Source organism: Hemibagrus wyckioides, linkage group LG03, assembly GCF_019097595.1.
Source record: "Hemibagrus wyckioides isolate EC202008001 linkage group LG03, SWU_Hwy_1.0, whole genome shotgun sequence".
NCBI lineage: Eukaryota > Metazoa > Chordata > Actinopteri > Siluriformes > Bagridae > Hemibagrus > Hemibagrus wyckioides.
The window spans coordinates 18,631,723-18,653,240 of NC_080712.1; the positions used below are offsets into that span (position 1 = coordinate 18,631,723).

Below are 21,518 nucleotides of genomic sequence, written 5' to 3' on the forward strand. Positions count from 1 at the left end.
TGCTGTCATTTCTCAGTTAGGCTCCACTAGAATCCAATATAGACCATAAATAAGCAGTTAAATAAAGATAAATTAATAAATAATAATGATGCTGTGGTGCAGCTCCAGGGCACGATGCCTTCTGATGGACTGGTGTCCCATTTGGGCTACATTTCCACCTAACTCCCAGGGCTCCTGGGATATGCTCCAAAGCTGCCATGACCCTAATCATGTTAAAGCATTTAGTGACAGAGTACGAGTGAGCAGTGAAGCTGCTTTCAGACGCCACCACTAGATGGAGACATATTTATAATGATCTGCAAGTTTCCGTAGGATTTTAGAAGGATAATTAAATATACACATATATTTCTGCAAAGCTGGACGGAGACTATATAATTTACTGTTTATAAAATGTTACAAATTACATATATTGTTCAGACATGTCTAGAATAAATATACTGAGAACAGGAACTGCACTGAAATTGTGAGACTTAAGATTATTTCAATTCTGGTTCTGGGCATCTCTTACTGCATTCATAATTATTATCCAGTCAAACAAATAAACAAAGAAATAATTCAGTGTTGCATAAATATGTCTGCCACAGGCACCTGGGTTAAAAAGTTCATCCCATAATCCTCTCCTCATCTTAAAAAGAGCAAAGTGTAAATCATACTATAGAAATCTGTTCTGAGGAGTGAGATATACTGCTTTCATAAAACTGCAAAATCAGTCTAATTTAGTGAACATCTTGGATGCCTTGTGCCAGCAACGTTTTTTTTTTTTAGTACATGCTCTGTTCCCTTCACTGAGCAGAAGCCTCATGACCCTGCTAAATCCTTCCCTTTGCCATCGGCTCCATCCCCAATCCACCCTATAATCAGCACTTTTAACAGCTCTCATTTTCTTCAGTATATATAGCTGTAATTGTCGGGACACCCTCCCAGAGCAGAGTGGGGCTATAAGAAGCAAGAAAGATTCTCTTTCTCGCTCTCTCTCTCTCTCTTTCTGTCACACACACACACTGTATAGGCATGTGTGCATTCAATACTATGCACATATTGCTGTTGTCTTCAAATAACAGTGGTCTGAATGCAAAATGGGACTGATGTGACATACCTGACAGACAACACTGAAATGAGAGACTCTACTGCTACACAGTTTCATTTTAGAGTTCATAGCTCTCATGAAGATTACATTTGATTTATGACACATATTACACAGTTACTGCTCAGTGCTCTGTGTGACTCCATTAAACCTCTAGTCAAACAGCATATGCCAGTCAACTGGTGATATTAAATAGAGGTGTGTACATTAAATGAATTTACTGCCACACAATTATAGCATACTTTAATGTAGAATTTCACATGTACAGATATATACACGTGCTATATGTGGAAGTACTCTCATAGGATGGAATTAGAAAAAGGTGTTTTTGTGGAAAATCTTTGTTTTCATATTCATATGAGAAAAATGTGATTTACTAAAGAGCAACTTGGAGTTGTGAAAAATAGACCTGCAATATGTTTTATCTCTCCCATGTGTTTATTTGCTTTGTCTATGGTCATGTAGTCCTTGTAACTTTTTTATCTGTCGAGTGAGGGCAGGGTGGAGAGAATTTGGCATTCCATATGCAAACATGTTTGGAAACAGGACATACTTTTGGTTTGCAAGAGTAAAATGAGAACACAGTGGGTGTCAGTTTGCTAGCAGTCCTGCATGTTGATGCTGGGTGATAAGCGCCACAGCAGTGTGTAAACCAGCAACTCAAATCCACCCACTCATTAGAAAGTTTTCTCAGCTGTGCCCTTAAAATAAACGTCCTGTTCTACTACATTAATGGAGGCAGCAAATATTTCAGACAATTAAACAATTATATTTACATGAATACATTTTTCCAAAATGATGGCAAAATTATAAAATATTATAAAATAATACACCAAATATATGTAAAGATAATACATACAGTACATAGTGTCTTTTGTTGCTTTGTGTTTACCACTATGATGTAATAGGAACATACATTTTGGTTAAAAACATACTCCTATTTATTGATCATTTATTCATTTAGCTGACTTGCACCTGATTAGTTATTTCCATTCACATTAGAACACAGTCTTTGCATGAACTTTAACAGTAGTGCAATGACCGCCAACCAGTGAGAAGCCACCTTTATGACTAAGTAACAAAAAAAAAGATGGGGGGGGGTGGGAGAGAGAGAGAGAGAGAGAGAGAGAGAGAGAGAGAGAGAGAGAGAGAGAGAGAGAAAGAAAGAAAGAAATCAGTACCCAGGATCAACAGCATCTGAAATGGCTTGGACTATTGATTTCTAATTCTTCCAGTATGCTTTAGAACCTTTAATCTGATCAAACATTTGTCTAGAATATTGAACAAAACCAACGACACACACGGTTCATCCCTGAGAGAGCATGGGATAAAGAGCATTAGTTACACTGAGCTGAGTTTAGACAGAAATTGGGTTTCAAGAAAAGTGTAAACTGAGGATCAAATAGCATCAAGTCATACAGCTTCCTTATAGTGGGAATACAGTATTGTGTGATGAGGGCTTCTAAATAAATATCAAGTGTAGAATAAAATGTTACAGAGTACATTATAAAAGCATGTGTAAGTAAACATGTAAAAATGATGTCTCCAGAATCCTAGAGTATTCAATACATTAAGAAAATAACAGTGAGTCATTTGGCACCTTTTAAAACATGATAACTACAGTATATGGTAAAAGTGTATCAAAGAAGCAATTTGTGTAAGCTGGTGAAAAGGTCACTTAAATGTACAAGATTTTAAGGGAAAAAATGCCATTGAGATGTACAATTTATGGTCTAAAATGTCTGTATAGTTAGTGGCTGCTAGTAAATGTCATCAAAGGGAAGTTACTGAGGTAATAAACAGGCTAAAGATTGATTATAATAATACAATACTCATCAATATAGATGGTTTCTCCATCAGTTAATACATTTACAAGCCAGTTGCTCGACTTTAAGGCTGATTTTTAGGCCGAATAAAGAAAAGACCAAAGATATTCTATATTATATTGAATTGCTGTGATATTAAACCTCTGCACCATAAAACATTTTGTTTTTCTTAGCTTCATAAACATGACCATATGCAATTCCCGTAAGTAAAGCTTTACATTGTTTACCATACAACTTGCACTAGTTCTTACGCTTCAGGCTTCTGATAGGTTGAGGTTTAGCATATAGTTCAAGATGTTTCTGAATTAAAACAATAACTACAAATCATACATGTGTATTTTAAAGATTAATAAAATAACCTGTCCTCCATTCAAATATAAAAATGAGCATAACAAAGCATTAAATAAATAAATTTGCAGTTTTCTACTGTACAATGTCTATTATAAGGTATAACCACTTCAGGAACTTCCCAAATTCATTAGCTTGATGGAAAGAAAGAATGAAAAGAAATGAAAAAATATATGAAGGGGGTAAATACTGAATAAAACAACAAATAAACAAAATAATTAACAGAGACCACTAAACTGACCCCATGGTGATGATTGGGCAATGTCTGTGAGAATACTGATGGTCAATAAATAAAGTGCAACACTCAAAGAATATTAATGAATGTAGTGTAATAAAATTCACTGTGCTGGAACTCAGTAAATAAGATGCAGTTAATATTTTCAGATAATAGATGTCTAGACCTAAGTACAGTAATCCAAAGATATATATCTTACAGCTTGATATATCATTTTGACTCCCATTCACCACCATTCAATAAAATTATCAGTGAATATAAATAAATCGGCTGCTCTATTAGTCATTTTCAGTAATTGTTTAGCACTGAGGTGTTAAATAAACAGTTACTACATCTCCACTTATCAATGCATTCTGACTTTTTTTGATTTTGTTTCTCCCCCAGCAGGAAAAATAATAAAGAGCTGATATTTTTTTCAAAGTCCATAGTGTAACTGGTCACAGCAGGTATTGTCTGCACACGGCTCAGAGGAAATTATTAGTGATCTGACGCTGGTGTTCGAACAAGTCTTCGATCTCAGCACTGTAGGCATCTCCTGTACAAGGGAAAATCAGGCAAGTTCACAACAATGAAGAAATGCATATAGTTTGTGAATATTATTATACTAACTATAACATATTATAACAATAATATAACTGTACCTGCATGACAGCCATACATGTAGATTCTGTGACCATCATATCTGCACCTACAGCGCATTACATTATTCATGAAGTCTGACTCAGCCATATCCAGTGACGGATTCACTTCCACCTGTAGTGACAAGTAAAGTGGAAAACACAATTAGTTTATGGCTTCAAATGCAGAACTAGAGCAACTTTGATCTATAATATTTACCTTTTTTCTATACAGAAGTAGGCAATGCAAAAAAAACAAAAAACAAATTCAATTACATATTCACATATACTCAATCACATCACACCAACAAATAGTGTGATGATATTAGGCCTTTACTAGTGATTAAGGTTTTGGACTACTGTAGCTCCCTGAGCAACACCATTATTGTCAATTTCATATATACATATATTTCATTTTCCAGATAAAGCAATTCCATTAAATTTAAATGATTAAAAACCTAAAATGTGTGTACTTTAATCAGTCATTTTTTTGACATTTGATTTGTCAATTTGTCAGATTTTTTGGCAATTATAGCTTGTGCCTTTCTGGAGAGAAGCCATGAACCTGTCTTATAATGGAATGTGGAAAGAAAGAAACTTTCTCTTTGCTGTGTCTGAAGGAGGGGGCTTGATGGGCTTAAATTGATGGGAGTAAATTAACTAGAAAGAAAAGTAGAAAGTGAACCATTTTCTCTAAGTTTGGTTGAACCCACAGTGTGTATCCACAGACAGACTCCCTGTGTCTGTTTGGATTAGTTGGTATTGGCCTTTATGTGATGATCAAACAGGCTTCCTAAACTTTAAGCATTACCACAACTCAGTTTATTGCTACAAAAAGCTGCAGCAAAATGCTGGCTTATAATTAGGATCTGAAAAACATGCTTAAAATATATACGTTCCATCTTGTGCTCAGACACGATACATAGACTAAATAAAGCTTTTAAATGGTATACACACATAGGTAGACTGTAATTAAAATGCAGCTCCTCATATACCCACCATTTACTGCAGCAGAATAAGATGTATAAAAAAAATGGGTCTTAAAGCGGCTCATGCAAATTTTGTAGTTGGTATGAGGCATGCTCGGGTTAAATAGGCCCAAATGCAGAGAAGGTGATTTCACTGGTGATAACCCATAAAGATCTGCTTGATTATCATGTAATTATGTTAGTGAAAGAGATAAAATGCTCAGATTCCTGCCTGACTGCAGGTTGTGGGAAGGGCTACACTTAAAAAACTGGTCCATCATGACTGGTTTATCCAAATATCACAACAGTACAATATAATAAAATATAAAATAGTATATAAAACCTACCTGAAAGATATAATCTCCTGGCCTGACATCAGTGATATCAACCCATTGGCAGTCAATATCATGACGATATGTATCCCAACAGCCCACAGAAATTCCTTGATCTCCATAGTTGTAACATGAAAAGCGTTTCTGGAGTCCTAAATAAAAGATAAATGTCTAAATATCATGCAAAAAAATGTTTGTTTTTTTAAATGTATTGCATGATGCATACTAAAGCAGTTATTACCTTCAGGACAATACGTGTCCTCCAGACAGAAGCTGGCTTTGTGTCCTTCTGCCACTCTGGTTCCATTGAGTGTGAGAAGGTCATAGTGTGTAAACACTTCAATGCTGTGGTAGTGCCTGCAAATACACCATCAAATCAATCTGTTATTGATGATGATCACCAATATGATCAAGTTTACCTGCTGTATTACTTTAGTCAGATTGTGTCTATAGGAACACTTTATCGGAAGGAAACTCAGGTTGGGAATAAATACAGAACACTGAGCCATTATAGAGTGTTAGTGAATGACCTCACTGCTGCAGCATGAAGGTGTTGGCTGCAGGGTAACACCCCTTACTGAATGCTGTTGATGTCCTGGCAGGGTTGTGTTTGCAGCTCTGTTTATTCAGGTTGGGTGAATGGACTGCTTTGAAATCCAAACCTCGGTGGTGTTTCTTTAAAAGATTAATGAATAAAGTATAGAACAGGGCTATCCTGGTCCTGAACAGCTTACCTTGTTCCCACAGACTGGGTTTATAGCCACTTGTAGGCATTTGATTGTGCACTTTAGAGTACATTATTATTTTTAGTTTCGAACCTTTCCAAATTATACAAAGAGGCTCAGCTAAATTGATCATTTTAAATAATCATTTTTAAACAATAAATTTAATGCATTAATATGAGTAATGCTCACTGACCCAGTTTAACTCATATCAAATTACTGCTACTGCCATACAGGAGAGCAAGGTGACAAACTTGAAAATCATTTTCATTATCTTATAAATCATAAAAACAAAATCATCGTCCTGTTTTTTACTTAGACTTTAGCCCCAGCTTCTAAGCCTTACCTGTGACATTGGTGCCATGTCCAGGATTCTCGTGAAGCTTTGGGCCTGAAGTCAGCTCTCCCCAGGTTCATGATGCGGGAGGAGAAACGCAGCAGACGCCGGTGACCATAAGGCCAGTTCATGCGGCTAGCTGAAGAAGACAGGCAGTTCTCCTCATGGGCACAGGTGAGCAGGTGAAGTGGTCGATCCTCTAGATACGCTGACTCCTGCACCAGTTGTGCATCCACCACCAGGTCAGGGGCAACTAGAGCAGGTACAAAAACAGACAAGCTTATGGTAAGTAGGGTTACAACAACTAATCTATAACACTAGATGATAATATTAAATTCAGGATCGTGAAATGGATTGATTAAAATGTTAAATATTTTAAAGAATATTTTACTTTTCTTGAACCACAATTGGAATTTTGGCCAAAAACATGGATTGCATACATCAAAAACCTTGTCTGTAGATGAATCCTATAAAAAGCTATTGATCCCAAACATATATCCAAACCCACACAGAAATGGTTGCAGGTTGTTGTTTTAGATATAGGTTTGGGATCAACAGATTTTCTTCATGGTTAAATGGTTGTTATCATTCTAACACTCATTAAGCAAACAATCCTAATCTGTTTAAAATTTGTTCAAAATTTGAATTATTAAATAAATAATTATTCTGGAGTATAAAATGATCATAAATAGTTGTTGGTACTAAATCTTTAGTTAAAGTTTAGATTGATGAGACACTGTACTTTCTGAGCAGGTGACTCCTGCTGCTCTGGATCCTCCTCCACGAGGACAGTATACATTGCTGTTTTTGCGGCATTGCTGAATGGACAGTTCAGTGCCCACACAGTGAGTCCCACTCAGCACCACTTCCTGGGCATTTTGGTCTCCGGGCCAGTAATATGTGTCCTGTTCACAGTTATGAAGAATTTTAGTGTTCTGTCAATACTGAATATTGTGTATGCTCCACATTCCATGAAAGACTAACAGCTATGATGACACCTTTATGATTAAGTAGTTTCAGGTCAAGTAATGATGCATTAGAAATGTTCTGCTTCCCTAAAAGTCCTAGTCTACTTTCTGGATGAATGAAAGCTGGCATGTCTGAAGTGAGGATAAACTTCGATATGACACAGATGTGAATGGTTTTACATGGCATACATTTTCCTAAATGGAAATGCTTTACAAAGAGAGAGGATTTTGTTCTATAAGATTTCCATAAACATGAGCAATAATACAATTTACATCGTAAAATACACCCTTAACTAGAACTCTGTGTATTCCAGTCCCACCCCTTCAACATAACAGAACAACTACTATATAAACTAAGGTGTTTAAATGTACTCTTCCTTGAAAATACGCACGACACAATCCACACACAGACGTAACTGTGGCAGTGTTTAGAAACAGGAGAACAAGTGACGCATTCAATGAATTCTGGAATGTGTTGCATTCTTAATCAGTCCCATGTGCCAAGTGCAGGCTCACCTGATGGGCGCGTGCAGCAAAGCCAAAGCCCAGCTGTCTGCACACTACCATTGCCTCATTAATGCCCCAGTTCTCACTGCACACTGCTCCCCACCGCTTCCTGCCCCCAACCTCCATGAGCACTTCCACACGGCCTTCTGCTACGTCTCTGCCCCCTACTAAACGCACCTGACACACACACACACACATACAAAGATTTGGAGTATACATATTGGCACATAGAAATTGTATATCCACAATGAATCAACAGAAAATATTAATAGCAAATGCAGCTATGTATAGGTGTCATATTAGTTATGGCCCATGCTTCATTGATTCTGTTAACATTGTAAAACATTTCAATAGCAAAGCAAAAATATAAATGCCACACATACATTTAAAGGGAGTACACAGACATTAAAACTGCTGCTGACCTGCATGTTGACACCATGATCATAGTGTCATATCTACCATTTTTACTATGAGATTTAATCAAAGCATTATAACATTCTGTGTGTTTAGCACATTTCCTTTGTTTTACAGGGATCAGTTAAAACTTTATTTGACACCCAAGAAGAAGACTACACACTATAAAAATCTTTTTTCTTTAGAGGTATAAGAATTCTGAAAAAAAAAAAAAAAATTACTTACTGTGGTCTCCAAGCCTGTCTTGGGAACATTACATCTGACAGATGCATCTTGGGTGTGTTTGAAAGTCCAGGGCTGGACTGGTTGGAAATTGCAATCCAAGATGGAGCGCTCACTTCCTGTACATTGCACTGAGTTCATATGGATAGGCCCAGTTCCTGTAAAATATCAGAAGAGAAAACCTTGAATATGGTTTCAAACATTTCCACCTGAGTAAGATATTGTTTTTATCAATAAATCAACCTGATCATACGTATACATTACTCTGTTGAAAAAGATCCTCATTCTAATGTAAATTGTCTGTGTTTAGATATATTGCACCTTAAGAAGAAGTGATAAGAGGTTTTCTAATTCACCATGTACCCAGCAAAGAGAGAGAAGGCCTGCAATGTCATTCCTCTACATGTCTTGCAATTAGCATCAGTAAGATAAACAAATGAAACAAACAACAAACGTCTGCTTGCTTCCATTAATCATGGCTGTCACTTCACAACTGCGCCACATAGACAGTGCCGGCTCTGTGATGATAACTGGTCATGGATAATTTTCTACATTTGTTTGCTTTCAACAAACAAATATGTGGCTAGACAGCATTTTAGAAGACAGAAGGCTGAGAGTAGAAATCATCACACAAGTTATATAGTGCAAATGAGGTATAACTGGTCTTGAAATGACTATGAATAAAACTAATGTGAGAGATGTGTAATCATATGTTTTCCTTATCTCTCAGAGCTGCAGGGGAAGTTTAAAGAAAATGCTGCTTGGAACTTTGGGGAGTGGCTATGGAGAAAAACGGTTGCTGTAAATTGCAGTATGGTGTGTTTCGTTAAATTCTACAACTCATCAAAAAACCATTTTCAACCCAGCCACTGAAATCTCTACCAGTTGTTTACTTACTGGTACAAACACAATAACCACACTACCTAAATGGAGACTGCACTGTGCCCAGTTTTACCATAGTTCTGGGAAATCATTTGACCATTGAGGGAATCACAAGAAACTGGTTTTGGCCTTGAGGTTTCAAGTGGATATATACCTCATAGAGAAAATTACATATAAGGACAAAAATATACCATTGGTTAGAAGTGGAAACAGATACTCATCCATTGTCCCTGTAATTTTGGCAATTGATGATGTGATCAAGAAAAGGCAACTTATATAGAATGTTTCCTCTCATCACTTTATTGGGATTTTCCCTTTAAAATAATTCATAAAAATAAAATATTATATTTATTTCACAAAAAATATTGATGATTGGATTCAGGCCCTACATCACAAATTAACCAGTTAATCAGAAGAAATTGAGGATTTCTTATGTGGGAAGACACCCCACACTGAATCCCTGTGCTTTACAGGTACAGGGCATCACACCCCATGCTCATTCACACATAGGGTCAATTTTATCAATAGTAGCGTTACCATTATACAGTATGGAATCTCTATATTAATTCTTTCCACTGAGTGAACAGACTACTTATTTTTCATAGTCAGGACTTTTTTTGGCCTGATGTCAGCACAGCAAATTTATGCAAGTGTGATTTCCCAAGCTTCACTTTCATCCTATAGAGACATACAGCTTTAGTGAGAGTTTTCTACAAGTCATACTGCGCTTTGAATGAGTTTCATTCAAAATCCTCAGACAAAGAACAAGGAATTTACATTTATTGTGCCATTGGCAAACTGTGTATGCATCAGAGAACATTCCTTCACCATTTATGGGTTCAGAAGTCATGAATCCACACAGCACCACTCACACCCACTTTTCCTAATATTGACCACAGTCAGTTAAGTCCTGCCTCAGTTTTAGCCAGCTGAGTAAGACAAACACAACCAATCTGACTAATTAATATGTTACAGAAATTCATCTTAACCCTGTCTGTGGAAATGTCAACATTTTGGATCATTAATTGCACTAATAGTAGCCATGTATTTTAAAATAATCAGGTAATACTTAGATGACAGACTAGCCCAAATGTGCATCAGACAGCATTTCACCTTGATTAAGCCATGGATCCTGAGAAAGAGTTATTTGAAAGTCATGGCTACTTTAGTGTACAACAGCTTGAAATCATCACACAAGATCTGCTGACTACACACACCAAATTTAATAAAAGTAGCACTGTGCGTTCATAAGATATGGCATATTTAGTTCATTTTGAATTATGTGCATATTTAGCCTAACTACTTGCATTAAAGTTCATTCCAATTGCTAATTTTGTTGGAACCTGGAGTAGAAACAGTTTTTTGGTCGGTCTATGTGGTCTAGTCTTTTCTGTTTAAATGAAATTCATTTGTATAGAAATTTGAGCATAAACATTATTACAAAGCAGTCTAATAAGGTGAAAATTGGATGAAATTACTAATGAAAACTAATTGAAAGAGCAAAAGGAAGAGAATAAAACAGAAATCAGGCTTAAAAGAGAAGCCACTCAGTGGCACCAGATAGCGAGATGGTTTATTAATTTTTGGTATTGAGAATAGACAAAAAGTATTGAATATGATAAAAAAATATATGAAATATACAGCTCATTACGGAAAAATGTATGGCTATGTTACATACAGCTTATGTACTGTAGCATGAGGATGAATACAAATGCAGTGTCTAAGCTAAAACAAAAGTGAATGAGGTTAGTTCATAAATTAAATTATGCACAGAAGGATGGACTTTTTGGCTGATTTTGAAAGTGCAAAAGATTTGTCACATTTCCACACCTTAGTTCAATAAAATGAGGTATTAGTAATTCACTTCTAAATAAAGAGAACAATCCTACTACTTTCTTGTTCTAGTTGAGTTGGTTTAAGGGAAAAAATGTATAGTATGCAACCTTTCAACATTCAGAAAAAATAATAATAACTGCTGGTTAATTTAACTGTTATGGAACATTACCACAGTCAGGTGATTGATGTAAATGTACTCAGCCCTAAGAAGTCATATCCTGCCTCATTTTGCTGAATCCTTTCAAAATATCAGAATAGCAATACACTCAGAAACTGTTCAACCCTAGTCAGGATTTCGGTGGATCAGTAGCCTGTTCATGGAACTCTGGGCATGAGGTGGGAATACACCCTGGACTGGACACCAGTCCATTGCAGAGTGTCATGCTCAATTTTTGACACATAGGAGATTATTTATCTTAGCCAATTTACATAGTGGCATGTTTTTGGGAGGAGGGAGGAAACTAGAGAACCCTCCCAAAGAACACATAGATACAGGGAGAACATTGTATGAAACTTCTTACAGATAGCAGCCCAAACTGAATCAGGGACCCCAGAGCTGTAAGGTGACTACACTACACACTGCACCACTGTGACACATAATATCAATACAATATCCAAATATCTTACCTTGGCCCATGTAGGCTCCTGTAGGGGCTTCTTTAGCAGTACCAAAACCCAGTTCTCTGCACACCACACTGGCAGAGACACGATTCCAAAGATGATCAACTACAGTTCCCCACTTTCCTTCACGCAGAACTTCCACCCTGCCTTCACCCAAGCGAGGTCCTGACTTCAAACGTACTGCCGGCTAGGAGAAGGCAAATTACACAACACAGGATAAGAGATTATTAACTGTTATGATGTGCTTAGTGAGTGTCATTTGTGGACAAACAATTACTTTGGCCTTGAGTTTTACTAAAAGAAGACAACGCTTTCTGATACAGAATATGCTGGATTTTTCTCAGTTTGTCTTAAAAGCTATAAACTGAAAGATTATCACACCCTACAATTTGCATATTGTTATAACTTGAATGAAAGTTGAATAAGAATACCTTGATAGGATATGGGGCTTGAGGCCTGCCTGAGGACATGCGTGAAAATTGCGGTCCTGGTTTGCAGTGGACAACTGCATAGCGTCCATTTTTACATGGGGTAGAACTATGGGGAATGGAGAGTTGTGCACGACACTCTGTCAGGCCAGGCTCTGTACCAAAGCAATGCACTTTCTCCACCCAAAAACTCTTCTTCTTGGCCATAAAACTCAGCCTGTGGGAAAAGGAAAGGAGTGGTCATGTCAGGTTACGATGCCAAAAAAGGTGCAGAGGCGTGAACTTTATAGTTTTGGTTATTGCCATGCGATGTATGACGTGAGGTAATATTGAGTGAAACTATAATGTTGTATTTATAGTTGAATTTGGCTCATCAATACATGCCCCCTAAAAGATAAAAAAATCATCTAAGAGGTCATAAAGAAGTCATACCTGGTAGATGGATCCTTAACCTTTTCATCCCATATTTTTCTGTAAGAACAGAAAAAACAATGTATAAGTCAGGGTGACTTTATATTTATTGTCTTGCTCACAATCAACCAAAAAAATTAGAATCAAATAAATAAAATGGGATCGACACTAAGTATATGGATAAATGTCCTCCAAATATAAAATATATAAATGTCAGAGCATATGTGGTATTGTGGTAGACAGTTTCAGTAAAACATATTATTCTTGTGTCTTTACCAAGTCAATCCCAGTTACAAACTCTTATACAGGATATTTTTTGATGCAGCTGGAATGTCCTGTGTGTGCATGGAAGGGTTTTGATGGAATGTTCAATGCTTAAGGTCACAAGTGCAAACTGTAAAATCTATGTGTATATGTGGAACAATTGTCTATACCGCCACAGACATGTAATACTTAGAAAAATCTTGAACTCTCAGTTGACTCAGGCTCCCAGCCCCGCTCTGTACTTATCAAAAGTACAACTATAATCCACATAACTAAGTTATTTCTAGAAATGGTAGTGGAAACAGTAACAGGGGATCAAATCAAGCAGTTCACTTATATTTATATTCACCTGAAAGAACAAGCAAAGCAAATCCAGTTGTAAATATGGGTGTCACTGCTAGGAAATACCAGCGTAGAAATACCAATATACAGCCAAACAGACCCATGCAGTTTTAGTCCACAACATGCTTTAGTCTGGGAAGGCTTTGGTCTGAGAAAGCTTTCAAAATTGTTGATTTAAAAAACAGACATTTCCAGCAGTACCGCTATCCTGGAATGGGAAATGCAAGGCTGCCCACAAAACAAACTGACCTTCAAGGAGTTTCAGCTGACCGGATTCAAAGTAAATATCACAAACAAGGCTGTGTAAGAGAAAACGCCTTCCAAGAGCATCTACTGCTTGTGCTGTACACATCAGAGAGACATAGTGTGTGTAATGAATCTTTAGCATCCTCTGGTCAGGATTTTAAACACTAATAAAGTTTAGGCTATAGATGTTTTGAAGGAAAAGCCGCAAAACCTGTTAATCAGATGTAGGTTAAAGTAACACCTTCTGTGGCTTATGCTAATCTAAGAATGCTACAATAAATACTACAGAGCCCACTACAGCTACATTTGTAGTGATGACAAAGACATTATTGTAAGTTTAGCTTTCACTAGGTTTTTCAGTGTAACATAAACACTGACTAGACAAAAGGAAGCTTACAGCTGCCAGCTTTTTTGGCAGAAGGGTTCTAGGAAATCTCTGTGATCCATGAACAACTCAGCCAAATTAATCAGTACCACACACACAAGGATTCTCCCTTGCAGAACCACCATCTGCAACCACCGTAAGCGTCATGGCTTGAGGTCAATGCGAAGAGCTGAACATGAATGAAGTACTCAGTCTACAGTCCACCAGACATCTCTTCTCACCAGATTGTTTTTAAATTTGTTCTGACAGTTTTTTGGGCCTGAAAATACCCACCTGTTCATGTAATTAGTCTCAGAGTTACACCCTTACTTTACTACTGAACCAGCAATGCTTAATGATAGGGAGGGCTAGTCTGTTTTGACGCAACAATCACGCTACTGTTTTTATGCATCATTTGACACACACGTACTCTCTCTTCCTTACTGAATCTCACTCATGTCCTCTGTTATTGCTTTTATTGCTGAATATCCATTCTGAAGAAATCCATTTTACTTTAGAAGTTACTTTTAAAATATATATATATATTTCATATTTTTATACATTTCTGTAAAGTGACATTTCTGTCAAAATTCCAGGGAGTTTTCCAGGGACCATCATATTCATTATATTGTCTGAAGAAAACCATTCATTATATTGTCTGGAGAAAGTATGTTCTCACTGATCGGCAGGATTGTTACCTTAGCCAAGCTTTTTTAAGCAATGGTTCTTTCAGTGATGGATATACACATGGCTGTGGCTGTAACAGCAGTAGCTTTGTTGATCAGCTGTTAGACTACAGGTTCCTTACGTCATGACGGTTAATTTCAGTAAGCCTCCTATAGTGAGCCATTGTTGATTCACCTCTCTAAGTATTATACAATTTGCTGATTGTAGTCTTTAGTATCCAGTTTACTTCAGAGAGCAGCAAACAATGGAAACACACTTAGGCTGAGAACTCTCAGATTTTCAGAAGTGACAAATCTTCAATTTGAAAAGATTTGACAGGAGAGACCTTTTCAGGTTACCTAAATATACAAATATAAAAACAAATGGTTAATTCTTCTGCATCCCCCTAATTTGTACCCTGCTAGCTATCCCAGGTCTGAAATCATGAATGTCCATTAAGACCTACAAGTCCGGCAGACAGTATTGGTCAACAAAAAGTTAAATTGATACCTGACTATAAAAGAACTTAAGCAATAGGATAATTAAAGCAAACAGTGGTCTAAGTCTTTGAATGTCTATGTGGTGAAACCCAGAGTCTGGTGCTGACGCAGCAGTCCATACAGTACAGCTATAATTGAATCCCCGTTTTCCCTGTACATAAGAATCTCCGAAATCCTCAACTCCTTAACATGTAATTATAGTATCTTCAACAAAGCACCCAACAGAGGGTGGGTGGAGCTACCTGGACTTAGACGCTGAGTGGGCGAATAAAGAATTTGCCCTGTCTGCCTTGGTCAAGTCTGGAGCTGCGTGGTGTACAGACACGTACAACATGGTGAGGTCAGGAGGTGGGTGAGTTTACGATCCAAGTTCCAGTGGGATAAATGCAGAGTGACTTGAAAATCGGACACAGATTTCACTGACCTTACCGTAAGCTCTAATTGTAGATAAAGCAGCAGCATCTTCAATACATTGAAAGCACTAAAGTTAGTTTAAACCATATATAAAGTTTACTTTAAAAAAAAGGTTGATCTTTCGAGCTCAAGCTTGAGATCACATGGAAACTTGTGAAATAAGTCAAATATCACACTACATGAGTCCACCTTAACAGTTCTTTTAATACTTCTACAATAATTCTACATTATTTAATCTTGCCATATATTTATAATTTGTATGTCCATATTTCCCATTTAAATGTGAAGAACACCTTAGTATGCTCCTAAATAAAAAATGCAAAACACTATAACAAAGATAAGACTCAATATCATAAATGCTTAAAGCAGTGGAAATCACAGTTTCTAGAGGAAGCTGGCGATTTGTCATTTTAGCACAAAAGGCACAAGTCTAGCACACATTTTACTACATATTGTTATAGTTTTTAAAAAAGCAGCAGAGCTGAGCTTATTTCATGACAGCAGATTAATATGCTTTGCCAAGGTGTGGCTTCTCAAAAAAGTTTTACTAAGCCACAGATTTTACAATAAACAGCAGAGACATAAGTCAACAGCATACAAATGAATAGCAGGTGTGTACAGTATCTCAAATTAATTGTGACTAATTAATACTGGTGGAAGAAAAGATGTAGCTGAGATGTGGCTTTATTTTTATTTAGCCTAAAAGTTATCGGTTCTGCTTCTGTTTAATTGTAATCAGTGCTGCTTCATTTTTTGGAAATTAATGTATGATAGACAATTCTATGAATTAATACTACTAAAAGGGGATACCTTTCTGAGAAAGAGAAAAGGACAGGACTTCCTCAGCTGCACTTCTATCCTGTATTTATGTTCTAGAAAAGGCATCATTCTAAAGGCCTAAAAATACATTTCCTGTCCATGTGGCACTGTGAGAGGATTCTGAGGTCACCACACAGTGCCATAGATTGGCACTTAAGTTTTCACATATGTGCTTAGGCACGTATTAGACATCCTTAAAAGACCACCAAATACAAACCATTGCTCACTGAAATGAACATATTGGTTTTTAACTAGAGCTCAGATACTAAATTCACCAAATCTAATATTAGTGGTGTTGTGCAATGATTTGCAGGTAAAGATTTAATATTTCATTGAATCTCTTGCTAAGAAAAGATACCCTTCAGGATAAGTCAAGTTATAACTTGTAATCTAACATATAATGCTGCTGTTTATTTTATATAACAGGATTAGTTTCCACTAATACATATTACATCCTGAATACTATACATCACAGCACTCTATTATTACTGTTACTATTGATAACTTCAAAGCCTGGCAGCAAAAATGGCATATTCAGGCACACAGTTAATACTTTAACTAATACTTCCACATTAGGTATATCCACAGCACAATTCTCAACAACTATCCCTTTCTCTAGCTATGTCTGCTTGATAATATATTTTAAGTCTCATCACTTTTTCTTTTCAGTGGCATACTTTAGGAATGACACAACTTCAGCAATTTCCAATTTGCCAGTATATAGCTCTGTCTGCTTGACTAATAACTCCAAGCTGAAAATGCTGAAATGGTAGTTCTCAGATACTGCTGTGAATCATAAATCATTATTTTGGTATTGTATGTCTGGGCTGTGGAATCTTAACATCGGATTTTCACTTGGTACCTTCAAGAGTACATTTTTTGAACCATGAATGTGTATCTTTAGCCTGGAAGCGTGGATACAGTGTACCTTTGAAATTATTGAAGCTTCATAATTGAAGCATAGCATTGAAGGTACCCTAAATGTGCTTCTAGGTAAACAATGCATATTACAGGTACGAAAGATGCACCTTTGAGGACTATCACCCTGTGTGGGGGTATTTTTTAATTCAGCATTGATGGATCAGATTTCAAATGTGAATTCAGATTTAAATATGATGTGCATTTATAAAGTAAATTGAATACCTATTAATTATTTAAAACTGAACTGGAAATTTCAGTGTTGCCATCATTTAATACAAAAGTACTTAGTGGATGAATGTCTGTTTTAACTGTAAAGTCAGGAGGGTCACGGCCAATAAAACCACTGGTATAACAAACAGATGCTCTATCCACTACAAGGCTTTTTGTAGTTTCGAATTGATGTTGATCTGCAAGAGCAATCAAGAGGCATATTAGGCCTTTTAACAGAAAACCAAAAGGCTTAGGCTAGACATTTTATCTCCAAAATTGGGTGCACAGATAACAGCAGTAAATTCTGAGTGATCTTTAAATCACTGTCTTCGAGTTTGGAAAAGGTGCCCAGAGGGAGGAGATAAGACAAACAAAAGATCTGCTCTATTAAATGGAGGAGGTGACTTAAGGGCTTGTTATGCAATACATCTTCTCTCCTCCTTTTTATTAACTGTACAGAACTGTCATCAGTATCTTATCACAGTATTGTTCAGAATACAAACTTCTAAAATATCAGTGTTAATTTTTAAAGAAATAAAATTAAACAGAATTACTAACAGTTTAAAACATGGTTCTCAAATTTACACCTAAGCAATAGTGTCTTTAGTGTCCACTTTGTATTAGCTCTACCACACAAAAATTCAGATAGGTAAAAGAAAGACTCACTTGTAAGCCTTCATGTTGGGCTTCACAGCATCAGGGAATCCCAGCATGCCACAGACCACCCTGCTGCTGTTCATACTCCAGCCTTTGTCACACACCTGCCTCCATCTCCCAGCATGCTTCACTTCCACCACACCCTGTGTCACTAGGGCACGTTTCTTCGTAGCCGTCAAAACCGGTCGCAAACGGACTTCCTGAATCCTCACTTTACTGGTAGTCTAAAGAATAGTTTAAATATTTTAAATAGAATTGACACAAAAGTGCTTTTATCATTTAATTCTACAAGTGAATGTAATGACTGGCATAATAGAGAAAACTAATGCAGAACTCTGCTGTTGTTTGGAGAAAATAAACCTTCAGAATATTTCAGAAAAGAATTTGACAGCAGACTCATAATGACTCAGAAATCTGTCTGTACGCAAACATTTTACAGAAATATGTCTGAAAGATGAAGATCAGAATGCATGTCATTCCAGCTTTGACTTCTCCTAAGATAACACTTCCATTAAAGGCCATGTGACATACAGGGATGTTCTATCTGACTGCTTACCGTATCATGAAACTGGGGTCTGGATAATTGACCCTGCCAGGGGGCCCTTGAATTAGAGTAGATGTCATGCCACCGGTTTGAGGTGGTAACATTGCTTCTAGTGGGAGGGCTTCGTCTAGGCCCTCCAGAAACCACTTGGTCCAGCCTTCTCTCGGGATTACACACTACCCCAAGGTCCTCTGAGTGCTTGCAGTCGTGGATGCCCCATCCGTTTGACTTGCACTCTTTCAGTGATTTCTCTGAACCATCACAGCGCACATTATCCATCCAAATAGGCCCTATGTAAAAAAAAAAGCATGTTGGGAATTTATGTAAAAATAGCATCACTGGTATGAATGGACAAAAGAAAATGTGATATTGTGCATTGTTAATACAAAAAACTGAAACACATCTCCATAAAATCATCATTAAAGGTAATGAAGGAGGATTCTTATGAATCTGTCTGAGAGAATGTAGAGTATTTGTTAGATGGGTAGACTGAAGCCTTTGTTTAGTTTTAATGATCAGGCTGACTGGCCAAGTGGTGTTACACTTGCTTTGGTTTACTGGGGATCTTTATGGTTGCCTTAAAGTTAAATTATAGGGCAGGGCAGGTCAATGTAAAGAACAGCAGAGTTAGGCTTTCGCACCACTGTGAAGAAAGTTGTCTTTAAATGTCTTCTGCACTATATTTATGACGGTCATTCTGAAAAAAATTGTTAGTGGTAAGGCGAAGCATCTGGACTTGTGGTATAATTTTAAATACGTTTCGCCACCCATTGCAGATGCTTTGATTTACAACTGTTTGTTGTACAACGATTTCTTACACATCTACAAAGACAGTTACATTCACAGGTAGGATATTAGCTTTGATTCTCATTACTCACCATCTCCTTCTCCATATCTGGCACTGTGTGCCCATGTGATGGCCCCCCGAAAGCCCAGTTCTTTACAAACCACATTTGCCAGTTTAATGTCAACCTCGTCATCGCACACAGTTCCCCATGTACTGTTGTGCAGCACCTCAATGCGGCCTTCGTTGTCTCTGCGCCCGACTCCTGCCAAACGCACTTTGGCAGGTGGTGTCCGACGTGGGACTGCAAGAACAGCTACAAGGAACAGGGAGCTCAAACAGAGACAGACAGCCAGGCCCATATTAGTGTCGACACAGCACTCCTGAAAAAAATAAAAATTAAAAATTAAAAATTTTCAAGTATGGTGTTTATTAAGTACATCATTATTAATTTGTTCAGCATAACAATTGTCAGAACACCATGAAGTACTGATTTCAACCACAGATTACCACTTCATTCATTCATTCATTCATTCATTCATTCATTCGTCTAAGCATTAAACAACTGCTCAGGGACATGGTGGATCTAGAATAAATCCTGGGAACACTGAATGCAGGGGAATACACCTGGATGGGACACCAGTCCATTGCAAGACACCATTAACATACTCATTCACAACTATGGACAATTTTGCATTGCTAGAAGAAGATGAAGAAGAAGAAGCTAATCCACCTATCTGCATGTTTTTTACACTGGGAGAAAACCAGTGTACCCTGATGGGTAACTTTGTTAACTATCCTACAGAAGAATTTGATTTGAGTTTCAGAAGATTTTAAAAATCACCAAATCTTGTAAAAAAAAAAAAAAAAATCATGTAAATACAAAGCTGAAAATAGGTCTAAAAACATAACAAGCTACAATTTTGTAACTCTATTACAATAAAATAGCATGGTCAACAGATCATTTTTACTACATTTAAACAATGTTTTAAATTAATCTCTCCCAGTGTATATATATGGTTCTCTAGTCCACCGAACAAAATAGCAACCACTGGGGTTAAAAAAAAAAACTATCACCACAAACATTCAGGGAAGTAAAACCACATAACTATATATATTTCCACAATTCTCAGGTGTGGACAATATAATTAGTAACACAAACATCACTCTTTGGCCCCTGCTAAAAAACATGGTTTACCAAATCCAGAAAGGGAAAGCCGGGAGTTATAAGTGGTAGTAGTAAATTCCAAGTGCTAAACCAATCAGCAAAAAGTATTATTATTAACTCCGTGGATGAAATGTGAAAATAAAAATGTGAAAAAAAAAATTATAGTGTTTAAAAGTATATAAAAAATGTCAGAATTCACTGAAATATTGAAATAACCATTGTTCACATGTTTTAGTGAGAAATGCATGCAAAGGTTTACTCACCTTGAAGCCACACTAGAGTCACATGCGTCCCTGATCAGGGAATGTGAATGAAGGAAGGAGTGCACTACTGAGAAGAGGTCCTCACTCACTCTGTCCCTTTCCTTCCCTCCCTCCCTCTTTCCCTCCATAACTATTTGGTCCTCCCACACATGTCCGTTTCTCTAACTCACATGGTTTTGACCAATTAACCCAACCAATCATTTTCTTGTAACGACATGGATTATTGAGAAACACAGGTAGACTCACTCCTGAAATTAGCAAGATGATTTAATGAGAGTAATCAAAATGTTAAGGTTCGTTATTAGCAGGTATTTAGAAATAATTGCATCCTTGGGCTAGTTTCTATTTGAAAATATTACTCATATAAATTAACAGACATGTTATATTTAAAAAGAAGTTAGAAGTTAAGGAAAAAGAGGCTGCTAAGGCACTGACATTTTTCTAATTGTTGCAAGTGAATAAATATATAACTCATTTCATCAAAATTTTAACAGTTTATTTTTTTTATCTTGGGTGATATAGACATAATTTTAAAACCTTTCAAGAAATTATAACCAGTCAATGCTTGTTTACGTTCTTGCTCATTTACTCATTTACC

General features: G+C 36.8%; 1 protein-coding gene across 1 annotated transcript; it reads right to left on the reverse strand.

The window, feature by feature from the left end:
• Positions 1-1,377: 1,377 nt before the first annotated feature.
• loxl4 (lysyl oxidase-like 4) lies at positions 1,378-21,002 on the reverse strand. The gene is made up of 15 exons (XM_058379687.1): positions 20,921-21,002; positions 19,584-19,872; positions 18,718-18,995; positions 18,171-18,385; positions 12,780-12,818; positions 12,351-12,564; positions 11,926-12,106; positions 8,584-8,738; positions 7,954-8,121; positions 7,212-7,374; positions 6,479-6,722; positions 5,652-5,767; positions 5,426-5,562; positions 4,135-4,246; positions 1,378-4,028 (listed from the first exon to the last, which is right to left on the reverse strand). The coding sequence occupies exons 2-15, from the start codon at positions 19,849-19,851 to the stop codon at positions 3,958-3,960; spliced, it is 2,361 nt and encodes a 786-aa protein (XP_058235670.1). The 5' UTR covers positions 19,852-19,872; positions 20,921-21,002; the 3' UTR covers positions 1,378-3,957.
• Positions 21,003-21,518: the final 516 nt, after the last annotated feature.

Bases quoted from the DNA above. Each gene is read 5' to 3' on its own strand.
- loxl4 (XM_058379687.1), bottom strand. From the start codon at position 19,851: ATGGGCCTGGCTGTCTGTCTCTGTTTGAGCTCCCTGTTCCTTGTAGCT. The intron at 18,996-19,583 runs GTGAGTAATGAG...TTTTTTACATAG, and splicing joins CAGATATGGAGAAGGAGATG to GGCCTATTTGGATGGATAAT. The intron at 4,247-5,425 runs GTAGGTTTTATA...TTGTCACTACAG, and splicing joins CAGGAGATTATATCTTTCAG to GTGGAAGTGAATCCGTCACT.